Source organism: Dipodomys merriami, unplaced genomic scaffold (assembly GCF_024711535.1).
Source record: "Dipodomys merriami isolate MVZ:Mamm:240054 unplaced genomic scaffold, mDipMer1.0.p SCAF_1, whole genome shotgun sequence".
NCBI lineage: Eukaryota > Metazoa > Chordata > Mammalia > Rodentia > Heteromyidae > Dipodomys > Dipodomys merriami.
In genome coordinates this window covers 64,582,655-64,607,596 of record NW_027202270.1, presented here as the reverse complement: position 1 = coordinate 64,607,596, position 24,942 = coordinate 64,582,655, and the positions used below count along the sequence as shown (strand labels likewise).

Sequence of the window (24,942 nt, the reverse complement as noted above, 5' to 3'; positions counted from 1 at the left end):
CAGTCTGGAAAGCTTTGCTTCCATCTGACTATTTATGACCTTGTACTTTTCCTCAAAGGAAAAGAGTAAGTCCTTTAAGTAATTTTTTAAAAAGTCAACCTAAAAAGATAACTACTTCTCTGACATTTTTGCAAGGTAAGGCTTTGAGATTAAGGAAAAAGCATACTAACCTGTAAAAGGCACTCTGCATGTATTAAGTTATTCTTTGATTTACGATTGCTCATTTCAACGAATCCAAATCCTTAAAAAATTAAGATGAATACTAAACATTACATGTGTTAAAAGACAAAGGTTTCTAGATTAAAAAATACAAGTGTTTGAATGTGCAAAATGTTTAAAATTTTCAAATGTAAAAAATCCCCAATAGAGGCTTGACACTCTTAACATTTTATACTGTACTTACAACTACTTCTCTCTTTCCTTTAAGTCTATTATTCTTGTACCTTTCCTTCCTTTTCCACATATAGTTTTTTTCCTACCAATCCATGCAATAGATAAGACCATAGTCATAATCATCCCTTAAGGAAAATCCTTCACGTCTTGCTTCACTCCGCAACCTACGAAGTCTACTGACTAGGTTAAATGTTTGTTTTTTGGGGAGTAAATACTCGAATACATTCATTTCTCTTTATTCAGAGGAGAGAGAGAAATGAATGAATAATTCATGAGAGAAAGAATGAATAATTTGTTTTTAAAATTCTCCTTGGAGCACTGTTTTGGTCTGTTTTTGTTTCCTATGCTGGTCATGGAGCTTGAAATCAGGGCCTGGGCACTATCCCTTGGCATTTTTTTTTGCTCAAGGCTAGCTCATGCTCTACACTTGGGCCACAGCTCTAACTTTGGCTTTTTGGTGGTTAATTGGAGAGAAGAGTCTCATGGACTTTTCTGCCCAGACTGGCTTTAAACAGAGATTCTCACATCTTAGCTTCTTGAGTAGGTGGGATTACAGATGTGGGCTACTGGCACCCAGCTCCTATAGGAACATTTTAGAAAGTAATCACAATAGCTTTAGCAAAATTTACTTACCAGACACATTAAAAAGACCTGATTCATTTAACTCTGAAAATAAATTTAGCAAATACTCTCAGAATCTTTTTAAGGGGACACAGAAGAGTTAAATAATTTAATTAAATCAAGTAGCATACAAGTGGAAAATCTATTATTTTGAATCCAACTAAGTCATAATACTTATTTAAAAATGTACTTCATTTTCCCTAAAGCTTTCAGAAGATGCAGTGTTTATATAGCCTGCTAAGGGCTGTTTTGGAACTTCTGACCTCCAAAATTCAGCTGATAAAGATCACTAAGCTATCATCAAATCACCAATGATTACTGTCATGTTGTGGTAGTAAAGTCAGCAAAAATTGGAAAGGAGGCTACATCCAGACATGTTTCCCCACACTGAAATAGTTTCACAGCTATTCAATGGACAAAAGCACTTTGGTGAGTTTTGGAATTCTGGTTTGAAATTGATGAAACTCCAGAAAAGTCCCAAACTATCAAAATTCAAAACATTATGTATAGATGTAATGTACCTCTAAAATTAAGACTATAAACCTAAGCCCAATGTTCACAAAGCTATCATAATCAAAGCAAACCCAGCATGCTACAGATATCAAAACAGATATACAGACCAATGGAACAGACCACTTAGCCCAGAAATACCAAGAATGTTGGTGATGTTAATGATAAGCTGATCTTTAAGGTTCCAAAAATACATAATGAGGAAATTATAGATTTTTTTCAATAAATTTTCCTGGAAAAAGTGGCATCCACATGCAGAAGAATGAAATTTGACTCTTACACAATATAAACTGTCAACTGAAAATGGACTCAAAACTTAAACCTAGGCCCTGAAACTGTACCAACTTGTAAAAGAAAACACAGGAAGACATCTCTGTTGACACTGATCTTGACAAAGGTTTAGAAATGACCCTCAATACAAAAGCAAACAAGCAAAAAAAATTTAAAAAATCTTCCACACAGAATTACTCAATAGTGTTGAGGGACTGAACTACCTACAGAATTAAAAAAATTGTGAGTCTTATGTTTTATAAGAGTTTAAGATCTAAAATATGGGGCTCGGATGTAGCTCAAACTACCAAAAAAGAAAAAACAAACAAACACCAAATCCAAGCTTAAAAAACCCTAAGCCATAAGAAGATCTAAAATATGTTAAAGCTCAAAAACTCAGCGCAGATTGGTGACACATGCCTGTAATCCTATTCAGGAGATTTAAGGATCACAGTTTGAAGCCAGTACACAAATGAGATTGTTATTTCCAATTAAACACAAAAAGCTGGAAGTGGACTACAGTGTGACTCAAATGGTAGAGCTCCTTGAAAAAAAGCTAAGCAAGAACACTGAGTCTCAGAGTTCCAGCTCCAGAAGAAGCACAACTTATAAATACATAGTTAGATAAACAGATACTCAGCCTGAAACAACACTATTAAGAATGGTCAAATGACCTAGAAAGGCATTTCTTGAAAGACGTCATAAAAATGAGTAAAACAAGAAAAAAGAACTTAACATGAAAATGCAAAGCAAAACTGCTCTGATGAGGGGTTAGGAGGGATGGAGGAAAATGATGAAAGGGTTGACATCCATTAAGATGCATTGTACTTACGCAATTCCACATTACCCCAGTTAGAATAGCCACTATCAAAAAAACAGTAACAGTAACAGATTCTAGCAAGGATATGGCTAAAACCCCTAATACACTGTGGATGGAAATGTAAACTTGTTCATCTACTCTGGAAAGCAGTGTGGAGGCTCTCAAAAAATTAAACACAGAACTACCCTATGATCTAGTAATTCCACTCATGGTCATTTACCCAAAGGATTACAAATCAGGATAAAGGAAGGCCACCAGCATAACTATGTTCATTCTGGCACTATTCAAGGTATGGAATCTCCTCTTATGCCCCGCAATGGATGAATAGATCAAGAAAATTGGGTATATATACTCAATGAAATTTTATTCCTCCAATAGAAAGACATTGTACCATTTGTCAAGAAATGGAAAGACTTGGAAAAAAAAACTGTTAAGTATGTCAAGCCCAGACAGCCAAAGCATCCATGGTTTCCCTTATATATATAAGCTAGAATAAGCTTACAAATTTTTAAGTGAATACATTGGATGGTATCCAAGTGTATAAAAATGGATTAACTGAAATATGATAGATTTGAGGGAGAATTAAAATAGTGTATCTCCTTAGAAAGGCAGAGTAGAAGTAAAAAAGAAACTAGGAAGTGGGTACTTGAAAGAGGTAGGGTAGAGTTAAGGGGAAAACGGCAGAGGAATGAAGAAAAGAAAGGGAAAATGTAGACAAGAATTAAAACTATATCCTACAAAACTAAAAAGTGAGACAGAAGAGGTGGGTAAAGGAGGGATGGGTGAGATATATTGTGTTCATAAACTGCTTGGTTAAATGGCAACACCTTTGTACTACTACTACTAAAGATACAAAAAAATCAAATAAATATTTTTAAAAAATGCCTAGAGGTATCTTAGCATACCTAGTAGGAAAACAATTATCAAAAAGACAAAAGTCAACAAATGTTGACTGAAGGTGGAGACAACAGAACTCTTGAGACTACTGGTAGAATGTAAATAGGTACAGCCAGTATGATTAACAGGAAGACTTTACTTACCAAGGTAAAAGTAAAAAGTACCATATTATCCAGCAATATCCTTTCTGGATATATATGCAATGGAAATGAAATCAGTATCTCACTCCAATGTTTAATGTTCAATTTTAAATGTTCACCATAGCTAAGACATATAATGTAAGTGTCTCTGTCCATCAATGAATAGAAAAGCAGTATATGTACACAATGGAGCAACATTCAGACTAAGAAAAAAAATCTTATAATTTACAAATATATCAATGCATCTGGAGATGTTAAAGGAAATAAATAAGTATGGAAAACCAGATACCATGTAATTTAACTTACATGTAATCCTAAAAACACCGAAGTCAAAGAAGTAAAAGATCATAATGGTACAAAGCAAAACATAACAGAAGCACAAGATAGGCTTTCGTTCTAAACAATGTCTTTCACTGTACTTCTTTGACAGGGAAATCAAGGTTCATGTGCCTTCAAAGGCAGCTTCAAACAAAGGTATCCAGAACTAGGACAGATATAGATATAGATATTATTCATTAAGAATTTTCAACTTAAAATAATAGTTTTAAATTGGTAATAAAGAATTACAAGATGATCAATCAATATAGTTAAGTGGATCCCAATAGGTTCAAAGACCAATGGTGCTAAAAAGCCATTAAAACCTTAGCAGTGATTCCCTACATTCTATTGTCAGAGTTTCTGATTTAATCAGTCTAGGACAGAACTTGAGAACTTGCATTTCTAATAAGTTGCCAGATAATGTTCCTGTTGACAGTTCAGAAACCACACTTTATGAGCTACTGAGGAAAGATTACTGTACATTCAATATCAAAGCTGATAAAACTAAAAAGATACAACAGAAGACAAATCCCTGGGTACCAAAAGAATCTTCTTAAACCAACCCGAGCTAAAGGTGTAACAAATATTTGAGGATCACTGGAATGGGATTTGTAGGAAGTGCTGAGAATAGAAAAGGAATCAGGAATTCAAAGGACTTCCATGATAAAGAAATCTGAAGTCTCAGTCAGAAAAAAGAAATCTTAGATCACCTGCTACTAGGAGAGACAAAAAGCCAGAGGGGTTTTATTCCTATAACAGAAATATAACTTTCAAACAAAAACTATTATTTTGTAATTCAGGTACTGGGATTTGAACTCAGGATGTTTGGCCAATCAAGATGCTCTATCAGTTCAGCTATGTGCCCTTCCCTAGACCTTTTTTTTGTTCATTTTTCAAATAGTTTCACATTTTTTTTAACCAGGGCTGGCATTGGGACTACAATCCTCCTATAACCTATTTTATAGTTGAGATCACCATACTCAACTTTTTGTTGTTGTTGGCTGTGAGGCTTGAAATTAGAGCCTGGGTGCTGTCCCTGAGCTTTTTGCTCAAGTCTAGCACTATCACCTTGGGCCATAGGGCCACTTCTGCTTTTCTGGTGGTTAACTGGAGATAAGAATATCAAGACTTACCAGCCCCAACTGGCTTAAAACCACAATCTTCTTATCTCAGCCTCCTGAGTAGCTAGGTTTACAGGTATGGGCCATTGGCTCCTGGATCAGGCTCAGCTTATTAATAGAGATGTAACCTTAATAACATTTTGCTCCTGTGGCTTTGAATAGCAGTCCTCTGAGTCTCCACCTCCTGAGTAGCTGGGATTAAAGGTTTGAATCATCAGTACTTGTTACAATCTGGATACTTGTGATGAAGTATGCACCAAATATGTACAGTTTTGGTGATCTGTTTTGAAAATTCTCTCTCTATATTTTTATCAACATTTTTTAAAAGTCTAAATCTAGAAAGGAACAGATTGCTCCAATAATATATATGCACAAGTCATATCAAAGTAGAAGCTCCTTTCCTACAAAGATTTTATTATTTTGATGTGTATTTTTAATTATGTAGAAGAAAATGTTTTTGTAATAATTCTTAACAATTTTTCAGAGATATTAAAGTTCACTTAAATTAAGTACAAATTAGTATCTAAAGCAGAATTTTGAAAAAGGCCACATTTTAAATCTAAGACAGGTATCAAACAACATGATAGGCTAATATAGAAAGACTGAAAAAAAACTGATTCAATAAATGAGCACATACTTAGCTCTGATATAGACAGCCAATTAATGAAATCATTTGGAGATGAAAGCTTCATAGTCTTAATAACAAGCTGAATGGAGAAATGTTTAAAAACTAATGCTCTGGGTCTGGGATACAGCTCAGTAACAAAGCACTTGTCTAGCAAATGCAGCATCCTGGGTTTGATCCCCAGTACCAGAAAAGACAAAACAAAAACAAACGACAACTAATGCTCTAGAACAATTAAGCTGTATCAGTTGCAATGATGCCAAATAGGTGATCAGTGACAAAAGGCAAGAAGCCAATATTCAGGAAATTATGACCAATACAATGAATTTCATGAATTCATCATACTGAATATTTGATGATATCTGTAAGAAATATCAGTCCTGGAGCAACACAACTAATCTCTATGTGACAATAGAGTTTGTTTTTTTTTTTTTTAATTCCCCACTTATAGCATTCATTAAGAATTTTATAGTCAAACTCTAAAATTCTAATTAGAGTAAGCCATTTCTAACTGATTATAAATCAGAATAATTACTCATAATGCTATAAGTGGGAAATTAAAAAAAAAAACTCTCATTTTAACTGGACATTGATCTCAGATGCAGTAGATGTCACCTGAGACTATTACACCTTATGTGAGAACAAAATGGAGATATGACTGCTAAGAACTGTGGTTCTTAGGTGCTTCAAACATTTTGCAGAATGAGATTAACACTCAAAATCCAGGTAGACCAGTAAAGAAATTCTGTTAAGTAGGAAAAAAAATACATACAAAAAAACCCCCAAACCCACAGCTTTTTCTTTACTGCATCACTATTTTGGTATGGTTAACACACATCGAACAAAGTAATTAACCTGCCTCTCATACAAGTATTTATGTAAATTTTAGCTCTAAAATATACAATCTTTCTTCTGCATATTATAACAAAAAGGTCCATATAGTAAATATGGTATTAGCAGTTATTCATTTTTATATAAAAGATTTAAAAGTTGAAATTATTTAAAAAACCCCACCCAGCTAACAAAAAACCCAGAATAATCAACAATGGCTGCTTTACCCATATACAAAGATGCACATTCACAAAACTATTCATCTTAGTATATATTTAATCATACAATAGCCAAGAAAAGTTATTACTTTTTTATTTTGTAAGAATGAAAACTCAATGAATACTAATTAATAAAATTTTGGGAAGTGCCACCGTGTCAAGTGGTAGAGCACTAGCCTTAAGCTGAAGAGCTGAGAGACAGCCCTCAGGTCCAGAGTTCAAGCCCCACAATGGAAAAAATTCTTTTTGGACACAAGATAGTAGAGTAGTAAATTATGATTACAAACACACAAATTAAATTTCTTTTTATGTTTCCACAATTACCAACATCATCACCTGAAAACTCTTTTAAAACAGAAATTTTTAGTCCAAGTTACATATCTGAGAAGGTACAGAATGCTCCTAGAATGGCTCTGTTGTATTATCAAGAACCACTTCATGATTCTGCTATAAGTAGCAATGTAAAAATCAAACTTTTCCACTGACTTAGGTACTTTTGTTCTGACAAATACGGTGAAAAGAATTCTCCTTACATCAATTTGTAGCACTGCTACATTATAAATTAGGATGCTAATGACCATTTAAAATTTACCCTGCACTGTCACAAACATCAGAGAAATTATAGAAGTTTGATTACCTAACCTGGGCACTGGTAGGCTCATGCTTAGAATGTAGTTATTCAGGGGACTACCTGGACAGACAAATCTCAAGACTCTTAGCTCCAATTTATCTGCAAAAGCCAAAAATTGGAGGAATGGGTAAAGTGGTAGAACATCATATAAGCAGAAAAAGGAAGAGCTCTAGGTATGGCTACTAGCCCCGCCACCTAGTGACACAAAAATGTTGTCAACTAAGCTTACTCTAAATAGTTTATCTGTATTTCTACATGACTTGAAAAGCCTCTACAACCTTTATAAATGAAAGGACATCTGCTCAGATTCATGTTGCAAACTTACATTCCCAATATACAAAAGGTGGAGGCATTAAAAAGACGGCGAGTTTGAAACTAGCCTGCGCTACCGAGCAGTTCAGAAGTTTTTCAAGTATGATAATATGCCTTTTAAATGAATCATGACAAAAATAGGGACTAGTTTACTGAAAAGTAGACATAGTGAGGTACCTTACAAAGTACTTCAATGTCTATACTGATTCAAATGAAATAATGTAAAGAAAAAGAAAAATCAGATAAATAAGAGCTGTAAAACTCCAAAAACAGTCATAAGAATATAGTTATAATATAAATCTATACCACTTTCTAATTAGTTTGCAGGAACTCAGATCAGAGATGATAAAATTTACTAGAATAATTCTTTTTTATTGTGAAAATACTGTACAGAGGGGTTACAATTACATGAGCAAGATAATGAGTACATTTCTTATCAAGCATTGTTGCCTCTTCCTTTGTTTCCCCTTTGCTCCCCCTACTAGAATAATCCTTAACAAAAGTGTTGGTGATGCCAGGTACTGATGACTCCTGCTTGCAATCCTAGCAATTCAGGAGGCTGAGATCTGAAGACTGCCATTCAAAACCAGCTTGGGCAGAAAAGTTTGTAAGACTCTCATTTCCAACTAATTAACCAAAACCCTGGAAGTAGATCTGTGGCTCAAGTGATAGAGTAATAGGCTTTGAGCAAAAAAGCTCAGGGACAATGCCTAGTCCCTGAGTTAAGTCCAGATGGGCACATGTTCACAAAAAATGCTGGTGAAATTGGTAGATGGAACTGAAAAACTTAAAATATGGTAATATAAAATATACAAATTGCCAGGTGCTGGTGGCTTACGCCTATAATCCTACCTACTCAGAAAGCTGAGATCTGATGATCGTGGTTCAAAGCCAGCCTGGGCAGGAAAATCCCTGAGAATATCTGAAAGTAACCACTAGAAAACTGTAAGTGGCGCTGTGGCTCAAGTGGTAGAGCGCTACCCTTAAGATGAAGAACTCAGGGACAGCGGCCAGGCCCAGAGTTCAAGCCCCACACCAACCAAAAAAAACAAAAACAAAAACAAAAACCCACAAATTCTCATATATCCTGTTAACAGCCTCTTATGAGGAAAACATCTAAAATTACAGTAGATGGCCTTTCTTTTGAGTTGTTAACATTACTCTCTTTTCAGTGAAAGAAAACATCTAAGACAATACCACCATCACTCACCATTTCATTTAGAAACAAAGAGCAGATTCTACATCTAACCTATTGTCTAACTCTATATAGTTAAAATTATGCAAAGGGTAGAAAAGTTCCTGGGACTCTTATCAGCAATTAACCAGCAAAAAGCTGGAGTGAAGGCATGGCTCAAGCCTTGAGCAAGTAATAGCAAAAGGCTCTGAGTTCAAACCCCATAAGCATCAAGTAAATAAAGTAGAAAATTATATCATAAACAAAAGGGAACGTGAAGTTGCCACATTAATTTGAGACAGAGCATGATTAATAAAAAGGGCATTATATAATAATAAAGTCAATTGTGAATAAGAAATCAAGCTTCAATAAACCTCAGCACCTTAAAAACCCAACCACAGCCAGCCCCGGTGGCTCATGCCTGTAATCCTAGCTACTCAGAAGGCTGAGATATGAGGATCAAAGCCAGCTTGGGCAGGCCAGTCCTTGAGACTCTTATCTCCAAAAAACCACTAGAAAACCGGAAGTGGCGCTGTGGCTCACGTGGTAGAGCCTTGAACTGAAGAGCACAGGGACAGAGCCCAAGACCAGAGTTCAAGCCTCAAGACTGATAAAACAAACAAACAAAAAACTAAAAAAAACCCCACCCAAACCACCATCAATAACAGTAGAAAATAAATCAGCCTCAGAAAAGAAAAATTTGAACTAAACAAAAGCTATGATGGATATGTAACTAGACAGGTTGGTAGCTTAGCTCATTTGGTAGAGCACCAGCCAGCCAATGAGAAAGGCTTTGTGTATGGAGTCCTAGTCTTGCAACAAAAAATAAAACAAAGAAATGTAAGCAGAGTAAATGGATACATTGAGAATTTCAACATAATGCTATGAATAATTGTCAAATCCAGCAGGCTAAAAAAATGACACAGACATATTTGAACTATCAATACTATGGGCCCTGATTTTAAATGATATTTATAGAATAGTGAATCTAAAAAAGCAAAAACATTTTTATAAGCTCACACGTCACATTTACAAAAATAAACCACATTCTGCACCACAAAACATATTTACCACTTATCAGAATAGAGTTCACAAAGGAATTAAATACAAAATGAGTGAATGGGTTGAACATACCTCTATATCACATATGGTTAAAGAAAAAAAACTCAAGGAAATTAAAATATCAAAGCATAAACAAAATCTTCCATGTTGTGTGCCTGTGACTGAGAATCAAAACAAGGAAAATTAACTTTAAAGGATAAACAGATTTACTATTTTCCATTAGACTTAAGGATGGGATCTATTTTTATGCAAATTTCCTATTTCTAAACCTACTACCATAATATGCAAATGTTGTTCAACATAATTAAACAAAATGCTGCTGCTTTGACAGTAAAGATGTAGAAGTATTCTTTTTGTTGTTGTTGTTGGTCATAGGGTTTTAACTCTGGGCCTGGGTGCTGTCCCTCAGCTCTTCAGCTCAAGGATAGCGCTCTACCACTTGAGCCACAAAGCCACTTCTAGATTTTTCAATGTATATGGTACTGAGGAATGGAACCTGGGGTTTCATGCATGCTAGGCAAGCACCCTACCACTAGGCCACATTCCCAGCCCCAAGAGGGCTGTATGTAACTGCATTAACTGAACCACTGGAATTCTGCTCTTGAAATTTGATGATTCCTTTCTAGTTTACTGCTGATAAAGAAGATAGATGGTAACATATACTTACATATATGTATATCTCTCTTGTTAGAAATTGGTAACATATACTTACATATATGTATATCTCTCTTGTTAGAAATTTATATTTTTATGGACTAAAATTTATAAAATATAAAAAAATAAGACATTGTGACCCAAATAAAAAGTAGTCCAAAGAGGAAGAATTAAAGCAGTAACTATATTATCTTATTACAAAAAGGCTAAAATCAATAATATTAATTTCCACACAAGGGAAACTAGAATCAAATTAAAATCAAAGTGAGAAGAAATTAAAGCAGAAATCAATAAAATTGAAAACAGGAGATCAATCAAGAGAATCAACAACAACAACAAAAAGTTTCTCACAACAGTCAATAAAAATTGACAAACTTCTAGGTAGGCTAACACTAAAAGAATAAAAACACAAACTGTAATGTCAGAAATGAAAAAAGAGCAATCACTAGTCCAATAGTCCAATAGGCATTTAAATAATACAAAGGAAGATCATGAATATGCTTGAAATTTTGGTAACTTAGACAAAATGGAATAATTTTCTAAAAATACAATGAATCAAAATTTATACAAGGGTGACAATGGCCAAAAAGAAATGTACTCATTACCTGACTTATGAAACTGCAACCCCTGTGTATATCACCTTTATAAACAACAGTAAAGAGTGAAAATAAATTTATACAAGATTATCTGCATAAGATGATCTTTTCTAGCAAATAAATTAAATAAATTCCTAACTTTCCAAAATATAAAGTGACAGGCTCAGATGGGTTCACTGATAAATTCTACCAAATATTTGAGAAATTTATCATGTCATCAGTTCTCTACAACATTTTCCAGAAAACAGAAGCTGAGGAGTAATTCTCTTCAATCTATTCCAGAAAACAGAATCAAAGAAATACATTCAAACTCATTTCATGACACTAGCATTACCTATCAAAGCCTTGATTATTCACATTTCTAAAACAATAAATGTAATCCAACAGAAAAAGGAAGAAAACCCATGTAATTGTAACCCCTCTGTACAGTATTTTCACAATAAAAAAAGAAAAAGGAAGAAAAATCCTATGATCTTACTAAATACAGAAAAACCATTAAAAAAAAAAACCCAGTCATAATAAAAACTCTCTACAAACTACTAATAGAATGTCTTCAATGTGATTAAAAAAAAAATTGACAAAAAAGATCTGCATATTTTACTTCTAAGATTAGGACAATTCAAAGAGGTACTATAACCACTTCTACTAAGTTACTAGAACTCCTAACTAATCCAAAAAGAAAATAAAATTAAAAGTACACAGATATATAATATAAGAGAATAAGATTAACATCTAAATTCCTGTTGCTTTCCAACTAAAAATTTAAATTAAAATAGTACCACACATGAGGAAAACTATAAAAACCTAATTTAAGAAATCAAATTAAACCTAAGTAAACAGGAATTTCACTTGCTCTGAACAGAGTAAATGTTGTTAAACTATTGATAAATATAAATCTTTGAAATACAGATTCAATATAACCCAACTTAAAAAAATCCCAGAAAATTATTTTGTGCATATCATTAACTAGTTTTAAAGTTTATCAAAAGCCAGAAGACTCAGAATTTATTTTGTGCATATAATTAACTAGTTTTAAAGTTTATCAAAAGGCAGAAGACTCAGAAGAGCCAACATAATACAGGGGAAGAACAAAGTCAAAGGATAGCTTAGAGACTGTCCATTTTGAGACTTTCTACAAAGCTACTATAATCAAGTGTGTGGTATGGTGTAAGACTAGACAAATCAATGGAACACAATAGAGTTAAGAATCAGACCCATGTAAATAGTTAACTGGACTTTGACAAAGTAAGGATAAGCCAATGGAGAAAAAAGTATTCTCAACAAATGGGCTAGATAGAACTGATGAATAACCACACATAAAAAACTAAGTCCTTATACTTTTCACAAAACTAACTGCAAACGGTCTACCAAATTTAATGTGAAATGAGAAATATTTCCTGAAAATAACGAAGGAAAAAAAATAGGAGACTTTGACACTGGTGTTGAGTTTTTGCAAAAAACCCTGAAAGTGTAAAAAAAAAAACAAAAAAACAAAACACACCCCCAACTACTGGTGAGTTGGACCTCATTAGAACTGAGGAGTTCAGTTCTGCAATTGGCATAGTAAAGAATATGAAAACATATTTTCATAAATTGGGAAAAAAACAGTTGCAAAATCTGATTAAAGACTAGTATCCAAAATATAAAAAGAGCTATTAAAACAACATTAAAAACAACAACTCAGAGCTGGGTGCTGGTGGCTTAAGCCTGTAATTCTAACTACTCAGGAGGCTGAGATCTGGGGATCACGGTTTAAAGCCAGGCTGGACAGCAATTTGAGACTCTTATCTCCAATTAATCACCAAAAAGCTGAAAGAGAAACTGTGGCTCATGTAGTAGAGAGCCATCCCTGAGCAAAAAACCCAAGGGACCATATCCTCAGTAGCAGCACAAGAAAGAAAAAAAAAAACCTCAATTAAAAAAAAAATACCAAAGAGCTGAACAATCACCTCATCCAATAATCTTGGAACTCAAAAAATTAAATCCCCAACAACAAATCCTTAAAGAAGCAACTGCCCAATAAATAAGTGGGCTAAAAACTTAAATAGAAACTTCTCTGAAGAAGAAAGACGGATGGCCAATAGACACATGAAGAAATGTTCAACCTCCCTAGCCATAAAAGAAATGCAAATCAAAACAACATTAAAATACCACCTCACCCCAGTTAGAGTGGCAAAAATCAAGAACTGTAATAACAATAGATGCTGGAGGGGATGTGGACAGAAGGGAATCTTACTTCATTGTTGGTGGGAGTGTAAACTCATTCAACCACTTTGGAAAGTAGTATGGAGGTTCCTCAAAAGACTCCACATAGAGCTCCCCTATGACCCAGCAATCCCACTTTTGGACATTTACCCAAATGTTTACAAACAAGACCATACTAAAGCTGCCAACACAACTATGTTTATTGCAGCATTATTTACTATAGCTAAGATATGGAACCAACCCAGATGCCCCTCAGTAGATGAATGAATCAAGAAAATGTGGTATATATACACAATGGAATTCTATGCCTCCATCAGAAAGAATGACATTGCCCTATTTGTTAGGAAATGGAAAGACTTGGAAAAAATTATATTAAGTGAAGTAAGCCAGGCCCAAATAAACATAGGTCCCACGATTTCCCTTATTTGCAATAACTAGTATATGTCTAAGACAAGCAGAAAAAGTCAGATAAGTTGATGTTTGGTGAAATGAACCCTAAGATATGTATTCAAATGGTTTTTTTTCTTTCATGCATTTGTTTCTAACGCATTTGTAAGATTATTTCTTTGTTGCTTTGTATGTCCCTCCCCCACAGTATAACCCCTGCTTTCACTGTATTTGATGTTGGTATAATTTGTGGAGGGGAAGGGAAAAACAAGCCGTTTAAATAAGGATACAGATGGACCCGTTGCAAGAATGAGAAGTACAAGTTGTCATGTTGAAAACGAACTTTACAACTTTGATGGTGGGGGGATGGGGGGAAGGCTGGGAATGGATGGGAAGGGGAAACAAAGGAGGAGGCTACAATGCTTGTTAAGAAATGTACTCATTATCTTGCCCATCTAATTGTAACCCCTCTGTACAGTATTTTCACAATAAAAAAAATAAAAATTAAAAAAGAAGAAAAAAAATACCAAAGAGCTGAACAATCACCTCATCCAATAATCTTATTTTTAGCCTTATTTGGTTACAAAAGAACTATGAAAAGATGCTCAAAATGCAGGCACCAGTAGATCATCTCTACAATCCTAGCTACTAAGGAGGCTGACATCTGAGAATCACGGTTCAATCAGCCAAGGCAGGCATCTCAATTAGCTAGCAAAAAGCCGGAACTGGAGGCATGGCCAAAGCAGAAGAGTGTCATCTGTAAGGGAAAAAGCTATGAGCTATGGCCATGAAATGAAGCCCCAACACTAGCACCTTAAAAAAAAAAAAAAGAAAAAAAAGGAAACATAATATGAATGACATTAAATGTCATTTGAGAACTACATAATAAAACAAAGAGATCATCTCATATATAATAGCTAGAATCCAAAACAATGACAAATATATTCACTTGGAAAAACTCATTACAGAATCTTTTCATAGTTTCCGTAATCACACGCAAATGACAAATAATTGAAAGTCCAATATAGACCTGTATCCCATCCCACATACACACATACTTCTTTTGAAAACAGATCTTGCTCTATTCCAGACTGGTTTGTACAGGCTGGCACTGGCTACTTGATCACTTAAGATATGAGTAGCTGGCATTACTGATAGCTTCTACTACATTCAGGTAATAAATTTGTAACTATCAAAACAATAGGTGAATGTATAAACAAACTATGGTAGAGGTATACAATGGAGTAATACTCAGGATTAAAAATACATAGACATTATCAAGCTATGAAAAGATATGGAGGAACTTTAGATTACTTACTGCTTAGCAAATGGAGCCAACTGGAAAAACCTACACATTTTATGATTCCAACTTCATAGATTATGGAAAAGGCCAAACTACAGCAACAGTGAAAACATCAGTGGCTGTCAAATGTTCAAGAAAAAGGAAAAGGGACACAAGAGATCTGTAAGGGCAGTAAAACCAGTCTGCATGACACAAAAATGGTGGTTATTATGAGTTGTGAAAACCGATGTAATGTAAAAACACAAAAACTAAACCCTATTGTCAACTATGGACTTGTATTGAGAATAATGTTTCAGTATCAATTATAACAAACATATACTAAAGCAAGACTTAATAATAGAGGACATAGGCTTAATAGGATTGGGCAGTGGGAAAGTACTTAAACAGGATAACTTTTTTGTAGTTAAAATTACATGCTTTAATTTAACTCACACTTAACTTTTAGTTTTCTTTTTTTTTTTAAGTCCTATTTCCCTCCACAATATAAGCCAAATTAATGAAATTAAAAAACCTTTTTAGGCAGTTGGTTTTTCCTTGTAGCAAGACATGGTAGCCCATGCTGTAATCTCAGCACTCCAGAGGCAGAGGCAAATAAAATGGCAAATTAAAGTTGACATGGTCCGAGGTTATCTGGTAAAACCCTGCCTCAAGATAAATATCATCAAAAACAAAAATCTGCTTCTACAGGATTTATTTAAAAACAGCTCATACATCTTTGTCACAGGTAAAGTTCTCTATAGTCATTCCTGTCATCCCTGTACTATAGTAGATTAAAGTGGGAAAGACCTCACCCCAAGTCTACCTAATCCCAGGAAGGTTATGATAGGGGACTAGGTGGCTTGGAATCCATTTGCCCTTTGCAAAACAAAACAAACAAATATTTTGGCTGGCTCTTTGGAACTGAACTATAGGTACTGAACTATATACTAAAAATACCTTCTCAATCTTAGGCATTATTTTTATAGATGATATAGATTTACCTTTTCCCACAAATATTGTTGTAGTCATTTATAGATCTTACTAAATCTAGTATGCTGTAGATATTACTACATAAATATATAATTTCACCGTGCAATCATGAGAAGTTAAGGTATTTTATTTACATTAATTTTACCTTGTCTTTTGAAGTCTAGTGTTTTTAACTTTGAACCTGTGGAAAGGAGCTGAGACAGTTTAAACATTTATAGCTTTGAGTGTCTACCTCAAAAATAAAGCCCAGAAATATTTTAAAGAAATAAAAGTAATCATGCACTTACAGTTTTAGTAAAGCAACAACACGTCAAACCCCAAATCAGTAAGCAGAATGAAATTGTAAGGATTAGGTTGTAATTAATCCTGAAATGGAGACTAAAAAAAAATAACCACACACACACACACACACACACACACACACACACACACACACAAACTCAATGAAACAATGTTTTCTGAAAAGATAATCAGATTAATAAATCCTATCCAAAATAACTAAGAAACAAAAGACCCAAGTTAATAAAATTAGGTATTTAAGAGGGATATTACAACAGAAAGCAATGAAGATCATTGAGGAATACTCTAAAAAAATTACATTTCAATAAGCTGGAAAATCTACACATGTATAATTTTTAAGTGCATAGGACCACCAATTTGAACAAAGAAGATAAATGCAACCAAAATATATCATTAAGAAGCAATTAGATTGAAGCAATAATAATAATAAAAAAAAAACCCCAACAGAGGCTGGGCATGGTGTCTCATACCTGCAATCCCATGGAATTATGCTCCTTTAGGAAAAAAGTTACAAAGATCCTATGTCAAAAAAAAAAAAAAACAAAAAAAAAACCAAATGGGCTAATCATGGTGGTCCAAGTCTGCAATGCCAAGTAGTTGAGAGGGGCAGAAAATGCCTGTGACAAAAACCCTCATGATCGCCGGGCGCTGGTGGCTCATGCCTGTAATCCTAGCTACTCAGGAGGCTGAGATCTGAGGATCACGGTTCAAAGCCAGCCCGGGCAGGAGAGACCTTGAGACTCCTATCTCCAATAAACCACCATAAAACCGGAAGTGGCGCTGTAGCTCAAGTGGTAGAGCGCTCGCCTTGAGCTGAAGAGCTGAGGGACAGCGCCCAGGCCCAGAGTTCAAGCCCCACGGCCGACAAAAAAAAAAAAAAACCCTCATGATCAAAGTCCTGAAGAAACAAAAGGACTATATAGAGCATGCCTCAACTAAGGCTACATATGACAGATCAGTCGCCAGCATTACATTAAATTGGAGAAAAACTGAAAGCATTTCCCCTAAAATCTGAAACAAGGCAAAGTTTCCACTCTCTGTATTCTTTTTTTTTGGTCAGTACTGGGGCTTGAGTATGGGCCTGGGCACTGCCCCTGAGCTTCTTTTGCTCAAGGTTAGCACTGTACCACTTGAACCACAGTACCACTTCTGGCTTTTTCTGTGCACATGGTAGTGAGGAAGTGAACCTGGGGCTTCATGCATGAAAGGAATGCACTCTACCATTAAGCCACATTCCCAGCCCATACACTCTCTGTATTCTTATTCAAATAGTGTTTGAAATAGTATCTAGAGCAATAAGGTAAGAGAAAGATATCCAAATAATAAAGAAAAGTTACAAATTATCCCTACTTCCAGACAATATGATTTGTACTCAAGAACCAGTTTTCAAATTCAAATCAACACTAAACAAAAGTAAAAATTTATTCAGGTACACTAGCCTATAATCCTAGGTACAGACTGAGCAGGGTCTGGGCAGGGTCTCAAGTGGGAAGCCAGTGTGGGCAACACAGCCACACCCTGATCACACCTGGTGAACAAAGTTTTTGTTCATAGCAGATACAGTTCAAGTGAGTAATTCTTCAAGCATTGAGAAGAAATTTGCTGCAATGCTATAAGTCTCTGAACAAAATAGACAAGATAGAAAACAAAATAGAATTATGACACAAAATTCTTACCAAGATGATTAAAAAGACAAGAAAAAAATCCATACAGTCAATACGTTTTTCAAAAAGTAAGTTGGACAGTGTAAATTAAAACAGTATGAAAATTACCCTTATTGGGATTAAACTGAAACAATTATTAGCTTTGTCATATACTTCTGTGGGAATATAACATGATAGATGCGCTAAAGAAAAGTTTGGTATAATCGAGGGGTATTGAAGACTAATATATGTAATGTAGGAAAATACATGCTTGTGTATATTAGAATAAAAGTGTATGAATACTCATGATGGTGTTGTGCATTAGAATATGTATAAATATTCATCGTGGCACTGTTCATAATTGCTAAAAACTGAAAACGACTCAAGCGTCCTTTAATATTAAGACTAAATTGTAGTTCTGTCCTAAAAATACTATTCTATATTACAGACATTACTACATCACAACAAAGACATATGAAACACAACTATATGAATATGACCGGACTATAGCAAAATAAAACAAAATATATAAAGTGATACATATACAATCTGTACACAGAAAAACAAGAGACAAAAGCACTGTCTAGCAATGCTGACATGACTGGTGGTTGAAAGATACTAGAAAGCAGTAGTTACAAAAATCAGGACACTTACAATCTGGAAAGGTTGAAGGAGGGAAACAATGAGCAATTAGTGAGGGATTACTCTCAAGTGTCACTGCTATCTTAGTCTCTGTGAAGACAGAGTTCAATTTATAGTTATTCAAAAGCCTATATATTTGTTTTATACAAGTATCCACATATTAAGTACCTTACCACAAAAAAAAGATTTAAAAGCTGTATTAAGGTAGATTAATTGTGGTACTACATACACATGGCTTCCAAATGAAGAAAAATTTAAAGCAGAGGAGCTTAATGTTAATGACTATTGTATACAACGAGAAAGTATGGAAGCACTAAAGTACAATGCATAAATAGTATCCATCCCCTAAAACTAGCAGCAAGCATACAAAAATAGTAACTGTAATTAACAGTGTACCCTAATAACCCACATGACAGATTTCAATAACACTTAAATACCTTAATAAGCATAAAATGTTTTATAGTTAAGTTAAAAAAGGCTTTAGCTATGATTCTTTAAAGTACAGAAGATAATCGAAAGTTTGTAATTTTTGTCTTAACGGAGATTGCACATGAGTGTGAAAGTGTTACTTCATATTAAAAAAAGAATAACTGGGAAGGGTAAACACATGCAGCAACGGTATTCAATATACACTCGGTAAAAAAATAAACTCTGTGGACTCGCAGGGGAAACAGGGAAAATGAAGGAAGGGGTGACATTATTCAAAAAGAACTGCGGTCACTGCCTGACTTGTGGAATTGTAACCCCTCCGCACAACACCTTCATAACATTAAAATAAACACTACTTTTTTTTTTCCTGACGTACACGCTAGGAAAGCACACGAGATGATGATGTCTTTTTCCCATCAACCATCAAACTCAACACTACAGACTCTGCAGTCGTGTTGGTGCGGCTGCAACCACGCGAGGGGTGGAGGGAAATTTCACTTAAGCTCTTCCCTTCCCCCCGCCCCGGCCCTGCCTCTCCAGAATTCCAGTAAAGGACACCAATAATAATACCCGACATAATAAGCAAAGCCACCCAAGCCCGGCCCTCCCGGACCCACACAGACGGATTGCCAGGAGGGGAGGAGGAAGTCACCGGGCAGCGGCGGCGACTTCCCAGAGCCCAGTGGTCGGTGCACGGGCCCGTCACGGCGCTCCCCCGCGGCCACCCCAGCGTGCGCCGCGCTCCCCGGGGCGGCGCCCGCGCCCCCGCGCCCCGCCGGGGTCTCCACACCGAGGAGCCCCCAGCTCCCCTCGGCCTGGAGGCCTAGCCCGGCCTGCCTCTTTCCCCGTCAGCGCGACCTTCAGTCCTCCCACTTGCTATTCGCTCTCCAGCCAGGGCCAGACTATTCCACATTTCTTCCCATAGAAAACCCTGCTTTTACCGGAGCCAACCCGGGATCCAACGACTTCACACACCGCTCCACCGCTCGCTCTCCCTCGCTCTTCTTTTCCCCCCTCTCCCTTCAGCTTCACCTGCTGGGGCCAAACGTACACAGCGGCTCCCGACAGGACCCGCGCGCAGGCGCCGCCGCTCCCACCTCGCCTACCCGCCCCCCAGCCCAAGCACGTGATTTCGACGCGCCTCCGTCCACGCCCACTTCCGTTCCTCCACTTTCCTTTCGGAGGGAAGTGGGAGCTGGGGGTGTTAAAGAGTAGCGACTTCCTCCCTCTCCCCGCCCCCGCCCCGCTACCCCCTGCTACAATGTCTTCCGGGTCGCGAGTGCCTCGAAGCCTTCTGGGAAAACATCTCATTTCCTCCCCTCCCCCTCCTACTGCCTTCAACCAACCAGCCTCCCGTCAGAGCGGGACATGCGCAGTGAGTGCCTCCCGTCTCTTCTACCCGAGCCCCCCTCCCCCCCCAGCAGAGAGACCCCAGCAGCAGCAGCAGCTGATGATGAAGAGAGAGGCAGTGGCAGAGGGGGGGCACCTTTTATTTCTATTTTTAAAGGGACAGGACACTAATTTTACCCCACATCAACCTTGAATTGAGGGGGGTGGGGGGAAGGCGGCTGAGTTCCTTCCCCCACCCTCCAGCTCGGAGCCTGAGAGGGGGATTGAGCCTGAGAGAGAAGGGGAAGGAGTTTCTTCTTCTTCGAAAACCCCCATCCACGACTCCTACCCCCTCACCCCTCCACTCGTCTCCTTCCCGAGCCCCCTCCACCCTTCTCTTTGGCCGTGAGAGGAGGAGAGAAAGAGACCAAAAGCCTCTTAGCAACACAGACCCTTTGCTGCTGCTGCTGCTGTTGCTGCTGCTGCTGCTTACTGCTGCTGCTGTTGCTACTGCTGCTGCTGCTGCTGCTTGGCCCTGGCTGGAGACATCTCACTACACCCAGGAGCAGCCACTTCCCCAGCTCTCCTCCTCCTCCTTCGCATCCTCCTCCTCCACTCCCCCCTTTATTACCCTTTGTGTCATCCTCCACAGCTCCAGGGAAGGCACTCAAAAGTGGGGGGCAGGAAAGGTAAGTGTATCTGTGGGGGCTTCATTGCCTTCCTCTGGCTCTGACTTTCACTCCGGGGCAACAGTAGCACCAAACCTCATACGCAGTGGAGCTCCGGGGTGAGGAGGGGGTGGTGCTGAGGGGGGGGGGAGTGAAGGAGGGGTTGGAGTGAGGAGGGATGTGTGAGCTGGAGTGTCCATCCTGTCAGGGGAGGAAGGGCACTTTTATTTTTATTTGCTGTTGTCAAAAGTGGGTTCTCTCCTCCACCTAACATCTGATTGTGCCTTGCTCCAGTGGGGGAGAATACAAAAACAACCCCCTCCTTTTTCCAACGAGGCGCCAGGGAAAGAGACAGAAAGAGGCACACTTTCTAGATGTCACTTAAAATTTTTCATTTGGAGAGCTTTTTCCCCCTCTCTTTCCCCAAGGAAAGCTCTACTGCATTTGTTTCTTAGTGGGAAAATGTCGGGATCTGGATTGTATTGGAACTGCTTTTTCATTTGGAGACTGGAGTGTTTTCCCCTTTTTGCTACTGTATGGTTTGGATGTGGACTTGAGGGTTGGAGGACTTGACTGGTTTTTGCGTTAGGGATTTAATCTCATCATTTTTCGTTTTGTCTGAATTGCATAGCAGGTTTCACATTTTTAATTGATAGAGGCCTTTGGTTAAGTTTTTACTTGTATGATTGCTTTTATGCTAAATATGTGTTTCATGTTTGAGTCTATTAAGTTCAAAGCTGAAAATGCTTAAAGTTTAAATGCTGGTATTGTCTTTTCCCACATACATTCCTGATACTTATTTTCCATAAAATGAGAAGATGAACTATTTCATAATTAACTGGGTATTTTTCTAATCTTTGTAACTTGTCTGAACAAGTAATCCCCACTGAAAACTTTATGTTGTTCTTGCTTCATGGAAGGCCAAACCTTTCCATCAATAGTTTGCTGGATTGGTACCACTTTCAGTTTTAAATGAATTATTTATTTACCGTTGTAAATTGAGATGAGTTTTTCATCTTTCAGGGTACTAAAACAAATTGTTCACTATGTAAAAGGGGACTGATTTCTATCATATGTTTTCATGAGTCAAAGACATCATGAAGTTATAGTGTATCCATTGTACTTAGATACAAATGGAAAGATAAACCCAGATTTAGGTTTATAGAATAACAATCTTGATGAAAAATATTTTACTTTTTTTGCATGGTATGTTCTTACTGAATAGCTTTCTTTCAGTGCTGTATTTCACAAAAGCGAGAAAGTTTATTTCTAGTGTAGGCCTTTTACTTAAGGCTTACTTTGGGAAGTGGTATTTTATTTCATATTTACATTTATCCCTTTCCTTGCAAATTTATATACACATTCTTCTCCCTCCCTCATTACCTCTTTCCTGATCCAGTCTCCCTCCTTCCTTCTCTCTTTTTCTCTCACACAAGCATTTTTTTCTTTTCCCACTTATTAAAAACAGTGTTAGAGTTTCTTATCCCATATTTTATGTCAACAAATATATTCTTCTGTAAAGTGGCAATATTTTTATCAGACTGGTAATAGGAAAGCTGCAATTTAGTAACTAGGAAGGATCAGAAATACTGAAATCATAGAAAGATTGGAAGTAAATATGAAGATATGATGATGCTATTGATATCTTAGTTTTTTTATAATAAAGCAAGACAAAATATGTTCATCTTTTAGTGACTGAAAGAATTACTTATGTAGAACCTTGTTCTTTAAAATCTTAAATATTGTGTTTTTTTAAAAAGCATACATTATACATAGAGGGAAAAATAAGCTGTATGGTAAACAATATGTTCATAATTCTCTCATTCCTCTTATAGATTTAGTAGTTTCTTAGATTTCTCTGAATTGTAATGGTGCACATAAACAGAAATCTGTACCAAGTTCAAGTTTTTCTCTTAACATCAATAATACCATTGTAGTTTCACCTAAGATTTTCTGCCCCCACATTAAAACCTCAGAAACCTTATTGTAAGAGATAGAAGTAAAACCTACTAAAGAAATCAATTTTAAGTAAGCAAATTGTATAGGTAATTGTAGTAGTAGTTGCCCAGTTGGCAGCTGAGTTAAAATTTATAGTCTTGAGTTTAATGCCTTTACTTTGCGTTTTCCTTTGGAAGCATTCCTTACCCTACCACCCCCCAGGGTAACCCTTTATGATTGGAAGATTCCAGACTTTCTCTCTGTCAGATAATGATTTATGCTTAAAAAAACCTTTTATTGTGCTTTTATTATGGCTTATTTTTAAAACATTAAGAACTAGTGATATTTTGGGATGGTAATTTTTCAACTAGAAGCTATCGTGGAGGCATTTAACTCTTCATTTTCATTTTCTTTTCTTAGGTTGGTTCTCTACCACTTGAGCCAAACCTGTATTTCTGAATTTTTTGCTGGTTAATTGGAGATAACAGGCTTTCAGATTTTTATGCTCAAATCTCAGTCTTCTGAGTAGGTAGGATTAAAGAGCCAAAACCCTGGGATTAATTCTTCATTTTCCATATTGTAGAAGTTCAGAGAGCTAAGGAGCTTGCCCAAGGTTCCAAGGCCTGTGAAGTGGGCAACTCAGGAACTGTATAACTCAAGTGTCATTATACTTACTATGCTGTATTACCTCATTGCCTTTTGTCAAAAATGAAACTATCAGGCTCAATTCTGTGGATAGCACTAACATTTTATAAGAAGACATGTCTTTTCTAAGAATATGAAGATACATGGCCTGACAGCTGTAATTTTTTTCTATTTATAAATTCAATATATTTTTGTTAATATTTTAATCAAGTAGTAATTTCACTAGTGAATTAGAGTTATTACTATTTTAAGAATTATTTCAGCTTTCTTTAATGCTTTCTCCCTCTGAATCTTCAGTTAATCAGTAATTGTATTTCTTAATCTTGTATTGAGGACCCATATTTATAAAAAGTTAGAGAATTCATGTTGTGCTTTAATGGTTTGCTTTTGAGTCTTGTCTTAATGAACTAGTTATAGACAAAAGTATTTTCTTGTTAAAACTTATGTCCCTCATTTTCAGTATAATATTTGGTGCACAATAGGATCTACTGATGGTTTGTCATAATCTATATTTGTAGAATTAAACATGCTTGAATTTCATTATTGAAGGAATATGAAATTACTCTTTTCCTCCTTCCTTTTTCCCTTGTTTCCTGCTATAATTTCATGGTAGTCATGCCATGAAAATTACTTTCTTGGGAGTTTTTTCCTTTATCTGTAACTTTGACTTATCTTTTCTAACTAATAACCAAATTACTGTAGCCATAGTACTCATAAGTAAAAATCTACTTCTTTCTAATCTTTATATAGGATGAAACATTACAAAAGTAATTAATTTTCAATAAGCAATGATAAAAATGTATGTAAAAACATACTTGTTTAAGATGCACTTAAATTTCATTTTGTTGAGTAAATGGTGCATTAGCTTGTAGGAATGAGTAGGCTGCTTTTGCCATTTCTATAAAGCAACTTATACTTAGGTGACATGTTTCCCTGACTTTGTTTTTTTGGTCCTTACCCAGACAATTACCAACTTTCCAGTTTTCTATGGATATGAAGATTTACTTCTAGTCTTCAGTGGGATCCCATGAAGTCAGCCAGAAAGCCTATGTGCAGCTTACGTATCTCTGTAAACTTGTCTCAATTTCAATTGTATGTGCACAGCAGATTGTACTTAGCTATTTATTAAACATCTATGAAGCATCTTCTGTCAGGCATTGCATTAGGCATATGAAAAGCAAGCATGGCCCCTGCAATTTATTGTGAAGAGAATTAAATACAGTTTAATTGTGTTGCACAAGTGTATTGGTCATATCTTTATTTTGGCTAACCTAAATAAATTTTATATCAT

General features: G+C 36.2%; 2 protein-coding genes across 13 annotated transcripts in view; one reads left to right on the top strand and one right to left on the bottom strand.

The window, feature by feature from the left end:
• Positions 1-20,159, bottom strand: part of Orc4 (origin recognition complex subunit 4) — a 52,442-nt gene extending 32,283 nt beyond the window's left edge. Inside the window, exons 1-5 of one of the 7 annotated variants that reach the window (XM_070023564.1) lie at positions 20,013-20,159; positions 16,203-16,251; positions 15,104-15,207; positions 5,103-5,282; positions 171-241 (exon numbers count right to left, since the gene is read on the bottom strand). In XM_070023564.1, the coding sequence (XP_069879665.1) occupies positions 171-224 (54 nt within the window). In that variant the 5' untranslated portion in view covers positions 225-241; positions 5,103-5,282; positions 15,104-15,207; positions 16,203-16,251; positions 20,013-20,159. Of the gene's footprint in view, positions 1-170; positions 242-5,102; positions 5,283-15,103; positions 15,208-15,599; positions 15,932-16,202; positions 16,252-20,012 lie in introns of those variants that run through there. The other 6 variants (XM_070023559.1, XM_070023552.1, XM_070023573.1 and 3 more) reach the window with 6 other exon arrangements.
• A 67-nt stretch (positions 20,160-20,226) lies between these two features.
• The window catches only part of Mbd5 (methyl-CpG binding domain protein 5), a 338,624-nt gene continuing 333,908 nt past the window's right edge, over positions 20,227-24,942 (top strand). For 5 of the 6 annotated variants that reach the window (XR_011372200.1, XM_070023527.1, XM_070023533.1 and 2 more), the window contains exon 1: positions 20,460-21,089. The gene's annotated coding sequence lies outside the window, so the exon portion shown is untranslated. The other variant, XM_070023512.1, reaches the window with a different exon arrangement.